The sequence below is a fragment of the Jaculus jaculus genome, chromosome 11, assembly GCF_020740685.1.
Source record: "Jaculus jaculus isolate mJacJac1 chromosome 11, mJacJac1.mat.Y.cur, whole genome shotgun sequence".
Classification (NCBI taxonomy): domain Eukaryota; kingdom Metazoa; phylum Chordata; class Mammalia; order Rodentia; family Dipodidae; genus Jaculus; species Jaculus jaculus.
Genome location: NC_059112.1, coordinates 63,784,083 through 63,801,291, shown reverse-complemented (window position 1 = coordinate 63,801,291; position 17,209 = coordinate 63,784,083). Strand labels below are relative to the sequence as shown.

Below are 17,209 nucleotides of genomic sequence, written 5' to 3'. Positions count from 1 at the left end.
ATGTACTCTCTAGATTAATCCATCAACCTTTCAGTGCCTGTTACAATATTACATAGGGGAACTAGGCCTCCTGTGGTGGTTTGAATCAGATGTCCCTCATAAACACATGTGTTCTGAATACTTAGTCCCCAGCTGATGGCAATTTGGGAGGTGGATCATTGAAGGAGGAGGTGGGTTATTGGGGGTAGGCTTTGGGGCTGTTATATCCAGCTTCTCCTTGATAGAGTTGCTGTTTTTGTCCATCTGCTGTGGCAAGAAGGTGATGTCCAGTCTCTGCTCATGCCATACTTTTCCCTGCCATCATGAAGCTTCCTCTTGGGATTTTAAGTCAAAAAACAAAAAGCAAAACGCAAAACAACAAAAAAATTCCATCCCTTTCTTCCCATCAGCTGTTTTTGTTGGGTGCTTTGTCCCAGCAATGAAAAGGTTAACTACAACATCTCCTTAGCAAACACTTTTTTCCAACTTAGACAAGAACTGGTATTAAAAACAAAACAAAACAAAAAACAACTAGCACAGACCTTTTGAATATTCAGAGTAAATAGTATGTTAAGGTTACATATTCTGTACAAACAGCAAGTTAGGCTTTCTGTTTGTCCCATATGGGTGTGCATACTAGCACTTATGTTCAAGAAGCAAGGATAGACAGAAGCCTAGCAAATTATCACTGATTTATGGAGGCTTTCAAAGCAACTCTTGTGAGTGGTAGAAAACAATAAGAATATAGAACAGTCTACAGTGGGAAATGCACAGCTTCACTCACTTTGATAACATGACTCCTCAGGAAGTCCATCTACTTTGTAAGATGAATCATGAATCAGAGAAGTTAAGTAGCTTTCTTTGGATGATATAGCTTACAAATGACAGCACAGAACAAGAAGCCAAGTGGGCTTGTTGAGACATCTTTTATGGGCTCAATGCTAGGATGACATGGTATATCATCTCACCAGTCACCCAGAAGCAAAAATGAATTGATAGAAGTACTCTATACTATAGAATACTTCTTGATAGCTTGAATCTCTACTTATAAGATCAAAAGGCAACTTGTAAAATAAGCATGCTAATCTCTTTTCCACAAAAGTTACATGTGACAGGTTCTGCAGCTATGGGGAATGGCATTGTCTCTGAGGGATGAAGGGGGGAAGAGGAACTGCTTTCCTTCCTTTCTTGGTATATATGGGGCAGTCTTCACCCTGCTGCTGATCTCACTGTCCTGTTTGTAGACTTATCACCAAGATTTCTGTTACTGGTTGAACTATACCTCTACCAAAGGTATGTTATAGACCCAGCCCCAAGTACCTAGTAGAGGGAGCTTATCTGGACATTGAGTTATTACAGATTTAGTGAGTTTTGTTATATATGATCATACTGTAACAGGGTGGTCCCAAGTCCAGTACCATTGGTGCCATTACAATTCTTGCTGGCCAAGAAACACTATGGATTGCCAACGATTTTTGAAAACTTGAATCTAGGAGAGATTTTGCTATATTTCAGAAGACAGGATGGCCCTGTCAATATAGTGATTTCAGACTTTTGGTCTTTATAATTGTGCAAGGACAATTTCTGTTGTGTGAAGGTCCAGATAGGTGCTTTGTGCATCAGTTCTAGAAGCTAATGCAGACTATATCCAAGTAGGTGAGTAGTCATCCTCCTGACTAGGAGTGAAACTCAGGCAAGGATGAGGAATGAATGGGGACATGAATGATTTTCTATACTTAAGGTGAAATATAGTTTTCTCATCACCCCCTTCCAGCTCCCTAGGGTGGGAGAAGGAGAGGGAAAATACTAAACTTACATTGTTCAAATCTTCCAGAAATCTCTCTATTCCTACCAAACATTAACCTCAGATGATGAGTCAGTAGCCCTAACAAAATGGAGGGGGGCATGGAGCTGTTCTATCCTCTAGTGTCCCTTGAAAATGATGTCTAAATATGAGCCTAGCATCATAAAACCAGCAGTGAGCTGTATCCTTTGAGAAAATCCCTGTTTCCTAGAAGAGAATACATGCTAGATGTACATTCATGAGCCCAAAATTTGCAGTTTTCCTCACTATCACTGAACCATTCTTATATATTAGCTACCAACTGATATTATTCCAAAACAAAGGGATACTCTAAACTTGTCCAGTTTTCTTTCTGCACATTGCCTGTTCAGTGCCCCTACTGGGCAAAAGTGGCTGTGTTGTAGCTGATAATGGGTATCATTGTGGAGTGGAATGGAGAGGTTTGCCACCCCCCACAGATGTTATAGCAGCCTCATTACCACTTATTTTGGCTATAGAAGGTGATGGGAAGGATGAACAAACAAATCTCCACATTTCTTGGAGGGACCTTCAAGGGCTACAGATGAAGCACTTTTTGTATGAGAAAGCTCATTTATACCAAAGACTTCTTGTTTGTTTTATTGTTTCTTTGTAGAGTTTGTAGAGTTGCTAGTAAAAATGAGTAGTGAACATAAATATATGTCTAGATAATCAGCTTCTTGCAGCTTGCTCCCTTCACCAAAGTGACAGTCAAAGCTATGAAAATATCACTTTCTTTTATGCACACAAATTTCATGAAACTTCTGTCTTTTTCTGCTGAGACCCACAGTAAGCCATTATGGTCCAAGACTATATAATTTTGGAAACAGAAGTAACGAACCCTTGGCATTTATTTCCAAACCTCTATAAATTATTATTATTATTATTTACTGAGTGTTATTTTCCTTTTGTACAGCCTTTTGGCCAAGTGTCATATGCTTTTATTTTTCCTTCTATGGCACAAAATATTATTTTTCTAAGAGACAAATTGTTATGGTGAACAGAGTACCTCCAGCCTTTCTTCTTGATGATGCTCCCCAGAATCACTTCAGCCCTAGAGGGGGAAGCAGACAATGTCTCAGGATGCAGTGTTCCAGAAAAGCAAGAGTCAACCCAAATACCAGAGTCATCCCTTGTTTGAACTCTCAGTGCCTACATATCCCAAAAATAGAAGTGCTCTCAGCTGGTAGCACAGTTCTGCTTGTGCCTGCAGAACCTTCTCTGGAACACTCCAGAAGCACCTGCCAAATCCTGACATGCTGGCAGGAGACCAAGAAACAGTAGAACCACTTGGAAGCTTGGTGTTTTAGAACCACTGATCCTGTATATGAATATCCTGCTTGGTAGTGTCCAATGAGAGTGGACAGAATTCATTTGTGACCAGGTCGCACAAGAATACCTCACACTATTTAGACAGAAAATATTAGCTCTCAGGTAATCTTCCAGGATAAAAAAGAGAAACTGTGTGCATTGAGATGTCCCTAAGGTCAAGTTTACAGATACAGTAGTCCACCTTGAAGGATGTTCTAAGACATTACCCCTTCTGTTCTTAAGGTGGGTCATGAAGAGATACATTGAAGATGTCCAAATGTCCTTTCCCTTTCTACCTCTTCCAGCCATTATGAAAGACTGAGAAAACAAAAATGTCTTGCTCTGTTTATTCCAGTGACAGCCCTAGTATGAGAAGCATCTGGGCTGTCAGAAGTTTTGTGATTGGGGAGGTTAAAGGAGTTAGTTAGCAATTTGTTCATTAGTGAGCTATATGGAGGAGTCATTGTTAATTATTTGACTTAAACAATAGTTCTGGCTTTTTTGAATGTGTATGTGATATGCACATGTGTATGCATGTTCATATTTGTGTAGGTGCATGAATGTGTGACAGGGCATATGCACATATGCATGCCTGTGTGTGGAGGCCAAAGGTCATATCAATTTCAGAAGAGTGCCCCTCAGTGAAACTACAGCTCATTGATTTGGCTAGATTGGCTTGCCTGCAAGCCCCAGAAAGCCTTCACCTCCCCAGCACTGGATTTACAGGCACATGTCACAATGCCCAGCTTTTTCATGGGTGCTGGGAATAGAACTCAGGGCCTCATGCTTGCACAACAAGCACTTTACTAACTTAGACATCACCTCAGCCCTGAGTTCTGCCTTTATTAAAGGGTACAGTGTGCAAGAGATCATGATGCAGCATAGCTGTGAAGTATACCCCAAATAGACAGACATGGGATGTCACCAGCATGCTTTTTGTTTTTCCCTGTCTGATTGTTGTTACTTGCCCTATCACAATTAAACAGTGACAATGAATCAATAGTCAACCATCTATACCTCCCAGTAGGACTATGGAAAGTACTATAGCAGACTTGTTATTCATCCCTCCTTTTTCCTACCCTGGTCTGTTTAGTGTTAGACAGGATTCAACAGAGGAAATCCCTCAATAAGAGAGCAGGTGGAAAAGAGCAAGGCCTGACAACTTTTGCTTTCTTCCTGGACTCAACAGAAAACAGCAGGAATGTAGTCAGTCAGCTCCTTTGATGGTCCTTAAACATAGACCTGTTCTTGAAAGGAAGAAAGCCAGGCAGGGGAAATATGTTTAGATCATTCAGTGCGGCAGACCAAACAAACCACAACTTGATTCTAACTCTTACCTAAGAGTGGTGTCTTAAACTGTGTGAGGCCTTGCACCACAGTCCCTTTGGAGAACTGCTGAGCTGTTTACTTTCTTTGGTGGCAGAAGCAGACATACACATTCACTCCAGGAAGCCAGAGCTGATGACCTTGTCTGAAATGTCAATTATGCAGGGAGCTGCACTGCCAGCCTGAACTAACAGCATGTGTTCTTACTTATTAAACCCTGTTTAGAGTCCTATACCAATGCACTGGCCCAAGGGAAGTAGTCACCAGAGGTGACTCCTCACACAGAAGCAGAACATTTCTGTAGTCTGCTCTGCTCTGACATGCCTGCTATTTATTTATTTATTGGTATCTTTGGGTTTCCAACCTTTCATATTAATCTGTCTGGAATGTTAGCACAAGGGTAGGCTGGCAAACAGAATTGTCTCTGCTTCCCCTCAGGAAGACATCTCAGGTCCACTTGGGGCTTTAGGAACTATGAGGTGTGGTTCAGAAATAGTGAGAGTAGATTTTGAGCACCCATCCTGGATTCTGCTCATCACTTTCTCTGTCACATAGTCAACTAACATCTCTGCCATCACTTCTCTAGCACCAGCCACCTCTGCCCTTCATGTAGCTGATAGCTCTTTTCTTGTCCTGCCTCCTTCCAGCCCATTTTTCATGCTGGGCTGAAAAGGTGGTCAATACCCCAAGTCTAGGGCTGGGAAAGAGCAGTGTCCCCCTTCCTACAGCACATGAGCAAGGGAAGCAGCCCTCTTTAGCAGTGGATGGCAGACTTGCTTGGTCCTCAGATGCTATTTCAGGAATAACACTTACTTTCCAGCAGCATAGACCTCAGCAGTATCAAAGAGATTAACACCACTTTCATAAGCAATCGTCATCAGCCGTTCAGCAACCTGCCACAGGACACAATGGTCAGTTAGAAACAAAAGTGCCCTTCAAACCTATGAGCAATGTTAAATTCTTTATGCGTCTTTAAGAGCACAGGGATCACACTGACCCCTTCTTGTTTTTCTCTGCTTTAGTGAGTGAAAAAAGAAAGAGAGAAAGCCCAGGAACAGGGATGAAGAAGTGACTTTTCTGCCCTCAGACACAGTGTGGCTGTAATCCCATTCCAAACTTGAGTTAATCTGTCTCCACAGCTGAGTGAGATAGGTAGATCTGTGTTTCCCATCAAGTTGGAAAGATCTGGTTTGACAACATTCTCTGTGACATCTAATGTCTCTGATAAAGTGGGTGATTTATGTAATTGCTGACTCGCCATCCCTCAACTCCTATCTCTAAGCCAATAGGTTCTGGCAGTTGGATGACAACTGACCTGAAAACTTGTAACTTTTCCTCAAGGCTTAGCCAACTATGCTGACAACCCATAGATCAGACAGAGCTGTGGTTGCAATAAGAAGCACCATCACAGAGCTACCTGCTGCTGAACAAACACAGAGGAAGGGGCAAGTGAACTGTATGCTGGCCAGCTGGCTCCTCTCTGCTCACCCTGAAAACTTATCAGAGCTCTCTCTGCCTTCCCTCTTCCTGCTGCTGAATGCCAGTGAAGAGTGTGATCAAACAGTAGAGGGATAGCTATAGAGGCACAGTGGCAAACAACAGGGGAGAGGAAGGTTTATGTCATTTTGTTGGTTTAGTAGCTGTCTGAAAAATGTCCCACTTCTTTTTAATTGAATTTTCCATTAAGTTCTTTGATGATGGGCTAAAGTTGCTTCACCAGCATTTCTAAGATAACTATTTTTTTCCTGTTGTTTTGAAAATGGGCTTATCCTAAGCATTGATAGGCAAACAAAATGGAGTCTGTGCAGATCCTTTAACATAGTAACAAAAAAGCCATCACTGCTTTTAATTTGCTAACACTAAAGGCTTCACTCTATGTAGGGATGAAAAGTTAAGCTAACTAGAGAATTCTGAATGGATCCTTTCAGTGACCTATGATGGAGACACTCCCCCTCATAGGATCTGAAGGCCAGATACATCACTTCTCAGCCATAGGCTAAGATTAAGTGTAAGACCTGATACAGAATAATGGGGGAGGTGCAGGGCGGGGGAATCACCAAATTAAGTCTTAGGCCCTTAGGCTTTGCTATAGTTTGGATCTGAAATGTCCCATAAAGACCTTGCATTGAAGGCTTGGTCCCTAGCTATAAGCATATTTTGGGAGGTGGTAGGACTTTTAAGAGTTGGGAACTAGTGAAAGGAAGTTAGATCACTGCTTGTACCCTCAAAGGAGATAATAAGGCCCCAGCCCTTTACTTTGCTCTTTGCTTCATGGCTGTCATGAGTGAGCACATTCTCTACCTCATGCACAGTCATGACGTGTCTTACACAGTCCCTCATTCAACAAGGCCAGGAACACATGAATTGAAGCCCCAAAAGTGGTAAGCCAAAACTAACCTTTCCTTTCTAAAAATTTGTTGTTTTAGGTATTGTGTTACAGTGATGGAAAATTAACATAGGGCATAAATATTGCCTTACTATGTAAATAAATTTGGAAAAATTATTTGAGCTGTCCATATTCTAGTTTCCTCATCTAGAAAATGGAGATGATTCATGGAGCCTGTAAGCATCAGGGAAAGCTGACCTCATTTCCTCCAGTAGGGACATGATGGGCCTACAAACCAGGAGAAAGGTATTGTATCATATTTGTATTGATGATATGCCAGAGAGAGTTCTGGGAACACTTTTTCCTCTTTTTAAAAATTGTTTTGAGGTAGGGTCTTGCTCTTGTTCAAGCTGATTTGGAATTCACTATTTATTCTCAGGCTAGCTTTGAACTCACAGCAATCTGATAGGCAGTAGGCAGGTAGGGTGACTGGGGAGTAAAAAGGCAGGGAAATCTGCACTTGCAACAGATCAAAGGATGATCTGGATTCTTATCTCTTACATTAGATTGTCCACAACCAACCTTGGCCCCCTTCTGGGAGGGAGGTCTTTCCTAGTATTTAGACATTGTGGTTGCTCAAGTTCAGCCCCTGGAACTTGGTGTCAGAGCTAGCCTCTTCCTCAGACAGCTCCTAGCCCTAACCAACTAGCTGTCCCTCTGGTTTCACCTGAGCCAGAAAGCAGGGCCCACCACCATAAGGTTTAAATACATTTGTAAGGGGAGGGCATGCTCTCTGTGAGCTGCCTGACCTCACCTAAACTCCTAGCTACTGGTGAGTTCCTCCTCATTGGGCTGAGCCCTTACTATCCACATGAGCTCTTTACTCCCTCCAGCTTTCCACATGGCAGGAGCTCTTTGAAGTTTATTTTTTTCTCTTTTCTTTCCATGGTTTTTCCAGGTGCTCCATGTGAGATCTCTAGCCACGTGGGTGCCTTTCCTTGGTTCTGTACTTCCCTCAATAAATATATTAATTTAATAGTTATCCTTCCAGTCTAATTTTATTCAATTATTTGATTAAAAGTAGAAACTAAGTTCAAGGACTTTCAAGGACTATCTTAAGTCCCTAACACCTTGTTACAGATCCTCTTACCTTTACCTCCCAGGGGCTGGGATTATAAACATACACCACCATGCCTGGCTTTTCCCTCTTCTTTATAGAATTTTTAGAAGCAGAACTCTTGCCTTGGAGTTACTGTTCTAATGTAGGCCTACAATTCCTGTAGCTCTTTCATTCTTGCTACTTGAAGAGGGTGTTGATACACAGGGCTGTATATGGTTGGGAGAATAGCTGGGAAATTGAACAGTTGCTTGCTGTATTTCTACACTTCTAGTTTAAGTCAAAATAAATATTCTTTTATTAGTTGAACTGACTTGAACAGGGTTTATTGTTACCTGCAATTAAATCTGTAAGGTACCTCAACTACCTTACAGATGAGAACATATAAATTAAAACTGAAAATCTAGCTGGGGAGATAGCTCAGTGGTTAAAGGCACTTGCTTGCAAAGGCTACCAGCCTGGAGTTCAATTCCCCAGTACCCATGTGAAGCCATATGTACAAAGTGATACATGTGTCTAGAGTTTGCTTTCAGCAGCTAAGAGTCCTTGTGAGCCCATTTCCTCTCTCCCCCTTATATACATACATATTTTTAAAAGACTAAAACTCCATCAAGTCATATTTTAATATGCTTTTATTTTAAAGAAATTATTACTCACATGAGAAACATATATTTTGGTGTTTATGATGAAGCCAATCACCTTTGAGAGGTATACCACAGAGTTATTTTGTCTGCTACTATCCCTGTCATGCACCTATCCAATATATTATTAGAGTTTTCCAGGCATGAGGATGTGACCACCTTCTGAAGTGGTGTTGATAATGACATCACCAGCACACTATGACACTACCATCCTGGTATCTGCTGTTTGCTCCTGCTTTATGCTGAGATCACCTGAAGCCAGAGAGAAAAATGAACAACCTGGGAAGGGGAATTCATCACTGCTGGCTTCCAGTTTTGCCCCATGAGAGCAGGTGATCCTGAGTAATCAATCACTGGTGTGACTGGATCTGACTGTGTCCCTCTTCTTCTTCCTTGATGGCAGTTTTCTGCAGTAACCTGGGAAAGGCCACCTCTTGGGAAGAACAGTAACTCCTTGGTGTGACTCTGAGGAGAATATGTCTGTAGCTAATCAGAATTTATTTGTGTATTTTGAGAATTTGCTTTGGATTCCCTATAGGAGAGTGCAAACATTGTGAATTATAGTCTATAGATTTGCCTCTGTGCTTCCTCTTACACACGCCTACCTGACACCAATCACATTGCTCTGTAGTAGACTGTGATATGTCTTCCTTTAGGGAGGAAGGACTTATTTTGTGAGTTCCCGAGTATGCTGCTATTAAATGGCCTTCTGCTGCCAGCCCTCTGAAAACTGCATGACTGGAGTCATCTCACCCAAGACCTGCTTCCAGACCTAGTTCTCTTGCCCTACCTTGGAGCATCTCTGTAAGCTCATCACAGCTTTAGAGTTCCCATGAAATTGTTGAGACTGGGTTGTGGCTCCTCTTCTTCATCAGTTGAGTCTTGCTTCCTTTTCTGCCCTGGGTTCACCCGAAGAGCATTTCCTAAATCTTGTTCTACATGCTGACTTCCAATTTAGAGTTGGCTTCCTGGGAAATCTGCCAAGATTCAAACCCTCTGTGGCATTCTGTGCCTACTACTGGAGAGAAGCATCTAGGCAGAACATGCACCTAAGACCTTCCCCTTTCATATCTGTGAAAGTACACCATGGACTTTGGGAGCTATGGGGGAAGTTAGCACTGTTCCAGGCTTCTCCTTATGAATGATATACTATTAATAACTGGAGCTGGGTGTAGTGGCACACGCCTTTAATCCCAGCACTCGGGAGGCAGAGGTAGGAGGATCACCATGAGTTTGAGGCCACCCTGAGAATTCCAGGTCAGCCTGGGCTATAGTGAGACCCTACCTCAAAAAACAAAAAACAAAAAACAAAACAAAACAAAAAGCTGGGTTGTGGAGATGGCTCAGCAGTTAAATGTGCTTGCTGCCAGCCCAGGTTCAATTCCCCAGAACCCATACAAAGCCAACTGCAAAAAAAAAAAAAGTGACATATGCATATGTGTTTGTTTGCAGAGTCAAGAAACCTGGTGTGCATGCACACACGCATGTGTGCACACACACATATGCATATGCATGTGCAAATAAGTAAATAAAATTATTTTTAAAAAAACAAATAGCCTTTGTAAAGGTATTGTTTGGGCTAGGGACTTGTCTAAGTACTTCGTACACCTCAGCTCATTAATGTCAACCAGATTCTACTGAACAGAGAGGTGCTTACTACTTATTGCTGTAGCCACTGTTCATAAATGTTGATAGAAGTTTATCAATGACAGAGGGGCATTGGATCTCATTGAGAATATACCTCATAAGTGCCCTCAGTGGCCTTGCAGGTGACCAAGGAAGGATCAGGTGTCAGGGACTCATGAATATTGACCTCAGGAAAGTCTCCCCTCCCCCCCCCCTTTTTTGATGGATGAAGAAAGAGTTTTATTAGCAACAAATTTGTAAATGAGAAGATTGGGGATTTTCAGTCCCTCCCTGCAAAAAAGCCATCTTGCTTAGGGGTCACAGGCACAGAGCTTATGTAGGGATTTTATATAACAGGCAGATGGGCATCTGAGTAGTAAGGATTTTTGCAGTAGTCTTCTTTTCAGATGCACAAGCTACTGTTATCAGATGGTCACCAGATTTGTAGGGTTCTCTAAATCTAAAGAGCAGTAACTAAATAGGAAGTCTTCTGGTTCATGTCTTTTAGTTCTAATTCCTAGCAGATGCCATGAGGGCATTTATTTAAGGCAGTGGCAAGAATATGACTTTGGTAAGCATTGTTTTGAATGTGCAATGTATGATCCAAAGGAATTTTGTAGTAAACATAATTACTGTAGCTGCCATTTGCTGAGTGTCTGCTTTCTCAGTCAGAGGCCACATATGTCTGATATGATGATGTGTCAATCTGCTAATCCTTTCAATAGATGTTAAGGTCTAAATTATTATCTCGTTATAAATAGGAGGAACTTAGGTTCAGAGATACTGGATGAATTGCCTAAGCTAAGGTGACCAACTGTGCATTTTGTCAGGACTGTGTTTCTGTGATGTGAATTCTCAGTGCTAAAATTAAGAAAGTCCTATGGAAACTGGGACCAAATGGTCACCTAAGTTGGAATCAAAAACAAACAAATAATAAATAATAAACATACATTACCAATAATATCTCTTCTCGAAATGATGAATATTAACTCCAAATAATTTACTTCTTTAACTTCTGAACCTGCACATATATTTGACTGACAGCCTTAAGGGCTATTAATAGTTAAAATGTGAAAAATGCAAGAGGCAAGATATAACTGAGAATGTTCTGAGTCAGTCCTAACCATTTCCTATGATTTAAACATTACCCATATAAACTGTCAGGGGCCTGGGCAGAATTCCTGCTGCACAAATCTCTCTGCATTTTCTCTTATCAGTGCAACAGAAGCCGAAAACAACTTACCTCATCTGAAATTTGACCTCCAAATGTCACCCATGTTCCTACAAGAGAAGTAATATTTGCACATTATTCATAAACATTTTTCTAATATTTTATATAACAAAAGAATTTTTTTTTTTTGCTTTTTGATGTGGAAGACTCAGTCTAGTCCAGACTGACCTAGAATTCATTTTGTAGTCTCAGGTTGATCTTGAACTCATGGCAATCCTCCTACCTCTGTCTCCTGAGTCCTGAGATTAAAGGCATGCACCCCCATACCTGGCTGAAAAAAAAAATCTTTTGCAATAGGACCATCACAGCTGGTGCAGGTGGTTCATAAAGGCACCTAGAGGAGGGGCATATATGAGATACAAACTACATTTTCTTTCTCTCATTAAGAATTCCAGAAGAACCAGAGTTTTAGAAGAATTCTAGAAGATACTATGCTTCAGTTTCAGGAGCCTGAGAATTCAAGTTGGAACCTCACTGGAAGTCTAACCAGCTGTCACATTGCTAGAAAGTTCTGTGCAGGCTGTTGGGGAAGAAACATCACCAGTTTTAACCAGCAGTGGACCCTATACAATTGACCACCCAGGCAAGATATGCTCACTGGCATAATGGTGGCATGACTGTTATGGGAGTTGCCAACTGCTTTCATTGGACTTGAGGCTCACTCCATGAAAGGGAATTCACACCAGGTGCTGAAAACTAATTCAAAAAAAAAATCAATGCTGGGGAGATTATAGGTCCTATGGGCAAAGCCACAATTGTTTGGCTAAACGGAATGCTATGTCCATTAAGTTACCCCCAATATTTATGTTTATGTCCAAAGTTAGTACTGCTCTCACTTTTTGTCAAAAAAACTTCTTTTTACAGATGGCACTGACCATTGGAGAGACTCAAAACTGGGGATGCATGTGAGGGCAAGAATCAACAAAACAAGTTATATTTGAAAATGCCAAGATGAGTGATAACTAAATGTAAACTAATAATAATAATAATAAAAAACAACAAAAGTCTCATCAAAGTGTTGAGAATAAGTTGACCACACCCTCCAAAGCTCAAGAACTAATGTAGAAGGTGTGGAAAGAATGTAAGAGCCAGAGGACAGGGAGGAATGCTTTGAAACTCTGTTCTAGATGTGAAGTTCTTGTTGAAAGTGTGACCACAGAGTGATTCACAGTGACAGTGACCTCATAAGACCTGCACAGTACTAGGCCCATCACCATATTATTGTGGATGGTAGAGGAGGGTTAAAAAGACATCAAAGTACAAGAGGTATTAGTAAAAAGAAGGAAGGGGTGGGAGAAGAAAGAGAGGGGGATAAAAGAAAGTACACAAGGTACATGTCAAGTAAAAGTATTGCACCCACGTAGTAGGTGTTTCCAAGATCTCACAGTTCACAATACCTCAGAATAATGCTCTGAGGCAAACACAAGGCTATAGAACAGAGAATGCATATGCTGGAGAAATGGATCAGTGGTTAAGGCTGTTGCTTGAAAAGCCTAACAACCTGGGTTCAATCCCCTGTACCCACATAAAGCCTGATGCACAAAGTGACACATGCATCTGGAGTTCATTGGCAGCAGTTAGAAGCCCTGACAGACTTTTTTTCTCTCTCTCTCCTTGCAGAATATTGCAAAAGAATATTCTACCTAGACTAGACTAGGAGGCACTCAAGGAAGACTTCCTAGAGGAGGTAATACTGTGGTTGAATCTCAAAGGATTTAACTGAATGCAGGAGGAAGGGACAGATATTTAAGTGGAGACAAGAGCATGGCAAAGCTGGGAGTTAGAAAACTTGTGTGCACTGATGAGCTGCTTGTGGAGAGGCTATGGATGACAAAACGGTGATGAGAAGAGGCCTTATGGGAAAATACAAGAACCAAGGAACCAACTATATTCTTCAGAAACCACCCCACCAATTGTTTCTCTTTGCCCCTAGGCCACCTTATCTCAAGAGCCTCTGTTTTGGTGACACACCCTAACTGCCTGACTTTTGATCTCAGAATTAACAGGAAAATTCCCCTAACTACACAAAGAGGCTGCCCTTTCCCCTATCTCCCACCCAGCCTTATAAAACCTAACATTCACAAGCCCAAGGTGCTATCCTCTTCTCTCATGAGACAGCCTGGCAGCTCATGTCTTTCCCAAATAAAACTTTTACTTTGAGTCAGAGTGGTCTTGCACTGTCTGGTCATTCTCAAACCATACATCTGGTGCCGAAACCTGAGATTCTACAGATTTTAAGGTTTAGAGAGAGATCCCACTTAAGCCAGATACACAAGGGGACACATGCATCTGTAGTTTGCCCTGACACATCCATTCTCTCTCTGTACCTGACTACTTCTCTTTCTCTGAGAAGAGAATAAGAAGAGTTCCTGCCCATGAGAAGGCAGGAAGGGTACCACACCAACCCAGAGATCCAAATTATGGTCATTTATAGGTTCTGAATGGGAGCTAACCAACCACAGGCCAGGTTCAAGTTTAATCCTTCCAGGGATCTTAATTCTGGGAAAGGAGAACTCCTGTCTAGGGAGGGACTCAGGTTGAGTTTATGGAAAAGCAGATCTAGGGGAACTCTTTTAGTAAGAAATAAGGAGAAGCCAGATCTTTCTTTGACCTCTACCAAAGTGAAGTCTGCAAGGGCAGACTCAAGAAAAGAATGTAAGAGCCAAAGGAAGAGTACCACTCCTTACAATGGAACTTTCCAGATAGAAATTGGCCTCGATATCCAAGACCTCACATTTCTTAGCAATACCTACACGAGACCCTCATAATAGGAGAAAAAGATAATGACATCAAATTAAAAGAGGGTCTAATGGAGAGAAGGAGGGGATATGGTGGAGAGCAGAGTTATGAAGGGGAAAGCAGGGGAGGGGAGGGCAATACCATGGTTTATTGTCTATAATTATAGAAGTTGTCAATTAAAAAAATACATATATATTTTTAAAAAGGAAAATTAGGTACCATAATAAATATATCCATGACTGCTGTGCTAAAAAGATTGTCTCTGAAAAACTTAATGGCCTGAGGGAATGACAACATTTGTTTTGGAATGAGAATTAAATCAATGAGATACTGAAATGCAGTTCTTTATTAAGTGAAAAAATTGCTTGGGCATCTAAACCTTTCCACAGACAACACATTTATAAAAGAGCCTTTCTGAAAACAATAGAAATTATGTGTCCAGAGTGTAAGCAAACATTTGTAAATGTTAGTATAATCAGCAACCTTATATTTCAGCATGTTTAAAATATGTCTGAGGGGATGAAGATATGGCTCAGTGGTTAAAAATTCTTGCTTGCAAGGCTCGACAGTATGGGTTCAATTCCCCAGTACCCATGTAAAGCCAGATGCACAAAGTGGCACATGCATTTGGATACATTTGCAGGGACAAGTGGCCCTGGTCTACCCATGCCCACACCCTGTCTGCCTCTGTTTGTCTCTCTTTCTTTTCCTCTCAAATAAATACATAAATAAAAATATTTTTTAAATGCCTGATGTAGTGGTACATGCCTTTAATCCCAACACTGGGGAGACAGAGGTAGGAGGATTGCCATGAGTTTGAGTCCACCCTGAGAATTCACATAGTGAATTCTAGGTCATCCTGGGTTAGAGTGAGACCCTACCTTGAAAAAATCCAAATAAGTAAATAAAATGTCTGAGAATACTCAGAACAAGTTAAATTATTTGGTGTCATTATCTATCGCAGCAAGTTAGAAAGAAGGTATGAATAACAGCACACTATTAATTATATTTATTTGTAATTAATGAGAACTTTAAAGGTGGTCAAAGAACTACGAGGCAAGGAATCCACTGAAGCCAAAACATGAAGAAGTGGCTTACTTTGCATGTTGAGAAAGGTTTCATGCCACCAAGAAATAGAAAGCACTTGTCAAGTCATTGTTACCATGCTTGGGTGGGGTTGCTGGTGGGCCTATCAAACCACAGACCAGAGATGGTACTATTTCACACAGGCACTATACCAAAATCCCTTAATTTTCTTATGCTTTATAAATGGCTTTGGGCAAATAGGCTAAAATGGGACAAACGATGGAGTTAATAATTAATATCACAAATTAGTTATTCTTCCTTGTCTACAAGCAATATCAGATCAGTTCGCTTAATGAATTTGCTGACTTGCTGTGTTCTGTGTTGCTAAATAAATTATGTTTTTTTAACTGTTCATATCTTCAAAGGGCTTAGTCTCATCTCCATTAAACAATGAAGTTTTCCCCAAATCTTAGGCTTTTCGCTGACATTACAAGTCATCTGTATTTCTGCATATTTTGTAGAGGGACAGTCAGAAGAAAAGCTCCTTGACATACAATGTGATTATGTATGACAAATACATCTATGATATATTGAAAATATTTCAAGCCAAATGTATTGAACATACCTAACTTGCCAAATACCATAGCTTCATAACACAGTCCAATGTACTGGATATTTTCTTTTATGATTGTTTGGCTGGTATTGCAGTCAGGTCCACATCACTGGTAGAAATCACCCAACCAAGAGCAGCTTGTGGGGAAAAAAAAGTTTATTTTGGCTTACAGGCTCGAGGGGAAGCTCCACAATGGCAGGGGAAAATGATGGCATGAGCAGAGGGTGGACATCACCCCCTGGCCAATATAAGGTGGACCAAAACAAAGGAGGATGTGCCAAATACTGGCTATAACACCCATAAGCCCAGCTGGCAACCTAGCATTCAGAACACCTAACTTTATGGGGCACACCTGAATCACCACATTCTACCCCTGGCCCCCATAAACTGATATCCATACATGCTATAAAATACAATGCATTCAGTTCAACTTTAAAAGTCCCCATAGTTTTTATCAATCTCAATGATGTTCAAACATTCCCATAGTCCAAGGTCTTTTAACTGAGTCATAATACCAAAAAATTCTCCCCAAACCCATAACGGCACAGAATAAACATTTGCACTGCAAAGGATGGCATTGGGCACAGCAAAGAATACTCAACCCATACAAGATTTAAAACAACCAAGGCAAAAACCGAACTCTGTAGCTCCAAGTCCAGCAACTCTAGCCAGTGACAAGTCTCCAAGTCTGATAATTCTAACCAACAAGTCTCTGGAGTCCCAATTCTGCCCTTCCAGCTAGGCTACTCATAGTCCTGGAAATCTTCATTCAGGACTGACATCTTTCTCTAGCAGCCCCATTTCATGGTCCCGGCATCTCCACTGGGTCTCCACTGCAACCCACGGTCCATCCTCATGGCCCCATGGGGTCTCCATGCAGGCATCCAACAAACCTGATTCACACTGCCCATGGCCATTTCCAAAACACAAGACTGTGTTGCAAACTCAATGATTCTCTCTTTCCTGCATCTCTTATATTCCACAATACCAGGTAGGGTGCCAATTTGTTAATCCAGGAGGGAATACGGCAGGTTTTGAAGAACAGGACACTTCTTGAGCACTCAGGCCCCTTCAAACGAGTCTATATTCTTCCTATTGCCCCAATGTAGGTCAGCTAGCCCAGTCTCAAAGGTTGTAATCTCTCAATTGCAGCTGAACCGGCAGCAGTTCACCCAAAGATTTTTTTTTTTCCTGTACCATATTCCTCTTCTCACACCAGTCCATTTCTACACAAAGCAACACTGAACAACTTCTCAGGACATAGGTAACAGCAAGCTTCTCATACAAACTGCTAGCCCAGTCCAAGCAAAGCTCTTTCTTACCTTCATAAGCCAAACCTTACAGTCCATAGTTCTTATTGCATTCAGGTCTTTCAACTCTGACCAGAATGGTCCAGCAAGCTGTATCTACAGCACTGCAAGGCATCTCTTAGGCCAAGGTTTCAAATCCTTC

At 41.3% G+C, this 17,209-nt stretch overlaps 1 protein-coding gene across 2 annotated transcripts in view; it reads right to left on the bottom strand.

Annotated features, from left to right (window-relative positions):
* Positions 1-17,209, bottom strand: part of Kcnab1 (potassium voltage-gated channel subfamily A regulatory beta subunit 1) — a 516,975-nt gene that overhangs the window by 94,535 nt on the left and 405,231 nt on the right. For both annotated transcript variants that reach the window (XM_004652406.2, XM_004652407.3), the window contains exons 3-5: positions 11,392-11,429; positions 5,252-5,331; positions 2,811-2,855 (exon numbers count right to left, since the gene is read on the bottom strand). In XM_004652406.2, coding sequence (XP_004652463.1) covers positions 2,811-2,855; positions 5,252-5,331; positions 11,392-11,429 — 163 coding nt within the window. The remainder of the gene's footprint in view (positions 1-2,810; positions 2,856-5,251; positions 5,332-11,391; positions 11,430-17,209) is intronic.